At 38.2% G+C, this 4,318-nt stretch overlaps 1 protein-coding gene across 2 annotated transcripts in view; it reads right to left on the reverse strand.

Moving 5' to 3' along the window:
• The window catches only part of LOC107678526 (eukaryotic translation initiation factor 5-like), a 10,453-nt gene that overhangs the window by 2,853 nt on the left and 3,282 nt on the right, over positions 1-4,318 (reverse strand). For both annotated transcript variants that reach the window (XM_016473800.1, XM_016473801.1), the window contains 6 exons: positions 2,373-2,652; positions 2,136-2,217; positions 1,860-2,032; positions 885-996; positions 633-760; positions 389-550 (listed from right to left, as the gene is read on the reverse strand). In XM_016473800.1, coding sequence (XP_016329286.1) covers positions 389-550; positions 633-760; positions 885-996; positions 1,860-2,032; positions 2,136-2,217; positions 2,373-2,444 — 729 coding nt within the window. In that variant the 5' untranslated portion in view covers positions 2,445-2,652. The remainder of the gene's footprint in view (positions 1-388; positions 551-632; positions 761-884; positions 997-1,859; positions 2,033-2,135; positions 2,218-2,372; positions 2,653-4,318) is intronic.

Here is a 4,318-nt window from a genome sequence, read left to right on the forward strand (position 1 = left end):
CAAAAAAAAAAAAAGTCAAATAAATGCTTTCCGTTTGAAACTTTCTATTGATCAAAATATAGGATAAAAAAGTACCAGTTTCAGCTGTTTTCAACATTGATAAATATTTCTTAAGCAGCAAATCATCATAATAGAATGATTCCTGAATGATCATGTGACACTGAAGACTGGGTTAATGACTGCTGAAAATTCAACTTACATCACAAGAAATAAATTACATTTTAAGAGTGATTTTAAATGAATAATATTTCACATTGTTACAGTTTTCACTGTATTTTTGATCAAATAAATGCAGCCTTGGTAAGTATAGAAACTTCTTTGATCAACCCCAAACTTTCGAATGGTAAAAAATGTTTTTACATAGGAAACAGACAGTGACGCTATTTACATTGACAAAGTTGTAGAAGATGTTGACCCTCTCCTCCAGGGTTTTCTCCAGGTCCTCGCTGAGGGTCAGGTTCTTAGCATGGTCACTGATCTCTTCCATACGTCGACGCTGGGCCTCCTCTGTGGTTTCCTCTGCCCAGTCATCATCATCTTCCTCACCATCCTACACATCAACTTACACTTTAATGTACTGGTTACAAACGACATTAAAAATATATGTATAGCTATTCACGGGTATCTCTTACAACAGCATCTGGTGCATCTATGTCGTTATGGTTCCCAGCCTCGCCACTTCCAGAGCCATTCTCCTTATCCTTCTTTCGGTTTTTCTTCTCTTTCTCCTTCTTCTCTTTCACACAACTGCTGTCACTCTCTGCATTTCAAATCGGTTTACAATTAATGGGGTTTATAAAGCTTTTATGCAATACTACCATCAGAAATGTAAAAAAGCAAGCATTTTAATCATGCATTTGAACAGCCCACAACATACAACTCACCAGGTGGGTTTTTGAGGATGAATGTGCACAGTTTGTGCCGAGTGTCCAGCATTCCTCGATTACCACAAGCCTTGCAAGAGCTTCCGATGGTCTGCTTCTTTGGGTTAACATGCTGAGAGACAAAGAAACTAACTGAACAACAGATACTATGAGGCACATTTCTTGTTGTGTCAACAAAGGTTCTGACTTTCACTTTCAAAAAACCATTGAGGATTAATTTGCATTTTAAATATCTAAAAATGTGGAACTATGACAAACTTGCTATTACAAGGAATTGCAATGTTTTATTCAAAATGGAAAAGTGTTCACTTGTATTATTAGATAAATCAGAAGTATTTTTTCTTCAAAGTATCTTCACAAAAATACATAAACATAGCTTTAATGCCCATACATGTAAATTAAACTATAATTAGTGCTAAGCTAAATGCACCTCGATCAATATAATAATTTTTTACCACTCCAATATATAGCTGACATTCACAGACTCTGAATTTTGAGCACTAGAACCAGTATTAGTATTGTTAAAATAAAATGATTAAACAATCATCTTTGTGTATTGAAAACAAACAAATCCTAGATGGTTTTAGTGCTTTTGGCACTAAATGACAAAATATGTTTACGTACTAAAATGACTAAAACTAAGATGATCAATTAACATGAAAACTGAATATATATATATAAAAAAAAAAAACTATAATAGTATATAAATAATAAAAAAAAGGCCAATGCTTTCACAAGAAGGATATTTTGTCACCACTTTTGTAGGCGTTATGGAAGGCAAACAACAAAATCAAGCGTACTAAACATCACATGTCTACTGGCCTTGTACTTGCACCAAAAAAACAAATACAAGTTTAAATACCCCTCAGAATGTTCTCTAAACATTATCTGACCGACAGCAAAACACAGAGTAAATAGAAACGTTAATTTTTAACCACAAATTTATTCAGCAAGCAACCCTGACTGTCAACTTACCAGGTCAGTTTCAGGATTGTCACACTCGAAGCACAGCACAAACTTGTGGATGAATCCATCCAGCATGTCCTGCAGTTTGTTGGCTTCATGGGATCCGTTTACAATGTAGCGGTCATTCTTGGCATCAAACTGAGTCTGAGCCCCCAACTCACAGCCAAAATACTTAGTTGGATCTAAGGAAATAGAAAAGAGAAGAATATATACATCATTGTCCCATAATAAACACTACTGAAAGAATAACGGCTAGGATATAACTCATTTTAAACATAAACTTACAGGTTGGAGGCCTATTCAGTGCCTTTGCAACATCAACCATGTTGACAATGACCGTCTTGATTCCATTACCTTTGCCTTCCACCTGTAATTGACAGTGCAATTTTTTAAATCTTCTCTAGTATCAGATTGTTACTGCACACAGCAATGAGAATATTACTGTATACAGAACTAAATACTGAAATATATATATATATGTATAAAACACATTTAGACAAAAAACGAAAAACTATTGGGTACCTTGGCAATCAAACGGGGCATCTTGTAGCGGTAGAACTGGTCCGACACATTGCGGTTGACGTTGACAGACATTTTGAGTGATCTGAGGCACTATCAGCAAGATAAAAAGATCCTGAAAGGGACTTTTTGGGTATCTTCTGTCTGGAGAAGAGGGGATGACATAAACAACTGCAAGTGTGCTCGGTCTCTGACATGAAAAAGATCGTGCCAAAGTGGCTGCAAACTCCTCGCTCGTGGACTAGGTTTCCCCCGCTCGCGTTCCAACAGCTGCGCAACAGCTCTAAAAAGCAAAATGACATACAGTGTATTATACAACAGTTCCTTCCAGTCCTTTGAATTTGATACTTTTCTTGGTTTTACACTGGGTGACATGCATTGGATTCTTTGTGAACTATTTTTGTTAGCAGAAAACGAATATTACAACTAACTGGCCAATTTATATCTATGGCCAAATCACAGCTTTACTGATATTTAATAATAATGCAGGCCATTCGGGGCTTGTATCAAGGCTGTAACTATGCAACATGGACGACCAAGAAAAAAAATGGCTCCATTATTGTGTTTTTGTCTCATCGCATTGAATAATTAATTAAATGAAACACACAAATGATAGCCTATATTATTGATTTAAAACAGCGAAATTTTATGAAAAAAAGAAAGGTTAATAGATAAAACTACTATGTTTGGCTAATTACGTCTTTGATTTGATGGGCCACTTCAATCATTTTGACATTGACAAGCACTGCTATGCCACTGAGGCAGGCCAGACCAGCCTAAAAGTTTAACTCTGTCATCTAATCAACAAACAAGGCAGTGTATAATGGAGTGCAGCATCAAGAATATTAGATTTTGGGGCCAATTTAGCCATATCTGATTGCTGGGGACTAGTTCCTCTCAATGTCTATGACGGTTAGGGAACTAGCTCATATGAGCCACAATATACTTAAAGGGATAGTTCACCTTCAGTTGCTGGTCCCCATTGACTTGCATTGTGTTTTTTTCCCATACTATGGAAGTCAATGTGGATCAGCAACTGAAGGTGAACAATCCCTTTAAAAGTGTGTTCACACTTGTCATGTTTGGTTCGATTAAAACAAACCCTGGTGCGATTGCTCTGTTAGTGCTCTTCGTTTGAGTAAGTGTGAACGCTGCCATCCGAACCCTGGTGCGCACCAAGCAAGCGGACCGAGACCGCTAAAAAGATTTGTCTCGGTCCGCTTCTAGACGAACTCTGGTGCGGTTCGAATTAAATATGAACGCAACACGGACCAAATACTTGTAAACGAACCAAAAACAGGAAGTAATGACAAGATGCGACATGATTTGACGATGCTGAACGAGTGGTGTAACCAAAATAAAATAAGCAGAGGGCAAACGTGGAGCAACGAGGAGATGAAGTGTCTTTTATGAGCTCTTCGTGGGTTTGCAGATGGTGAAAATAAAATCATAAGAACACGCAGCAATGAGCGCGCTGTCCAGCAGACGGCATTAGGTGTGTTCGACTTAAAGCAGCGCTGAGCTTAGACCGATCGGTAAATGGGTGCTTTGATGTAATACACCGATTGGTCTGCGCAGCGCCACTTTAAGCCGAACACGGCTTTTGTTTGAGGTGTTCGGTGAGTTCCGTTGCGAAATATACGTCATTCAACCCGACCAGTCAGGTTGTGAATAGGGCTGGGCAAAAAAACGGCGCTGAGCGCAGACCGATCGGTAAATGGGTGCTTTGATGTAATACACCGATTGGTCTGCGCAACGCCACTTTAAGCCGAACACGGCTTTTGTTTGAGGTGTTCGGTGAGTTCCGTTGCGAAATATACGTCATTCAACCCGACCAGTCAGGTTGTGAATAGGGCTGGGCAAAAAAAAAAAATTTATTTTTCGATTAATCGTTTTTTAAAATGACGTCGATTCGATATCGATTCTCAAAAGCCACGAATCGATCTTTT

This window comes from Sinocyclocheilus anshuiensis, unplaced genomic scaffold (genome assembly GCF_001515605.1).
Source record: "Sinocyclocheilus anshuiensis isolate Anshui unplaced genomic scaffold, SAMN03320099.WGS_v1.1 scaffold536, whole genome shotgun sequence".
In the NCBI taxonomy this organism is placed as follows: Eukaryota; Metazoa; Chordata; class Actinopteri; order Cypriniformes; family Cyprinidae; genus Sinocyclocheilus; species Sinocyclocheilus anshuiensis.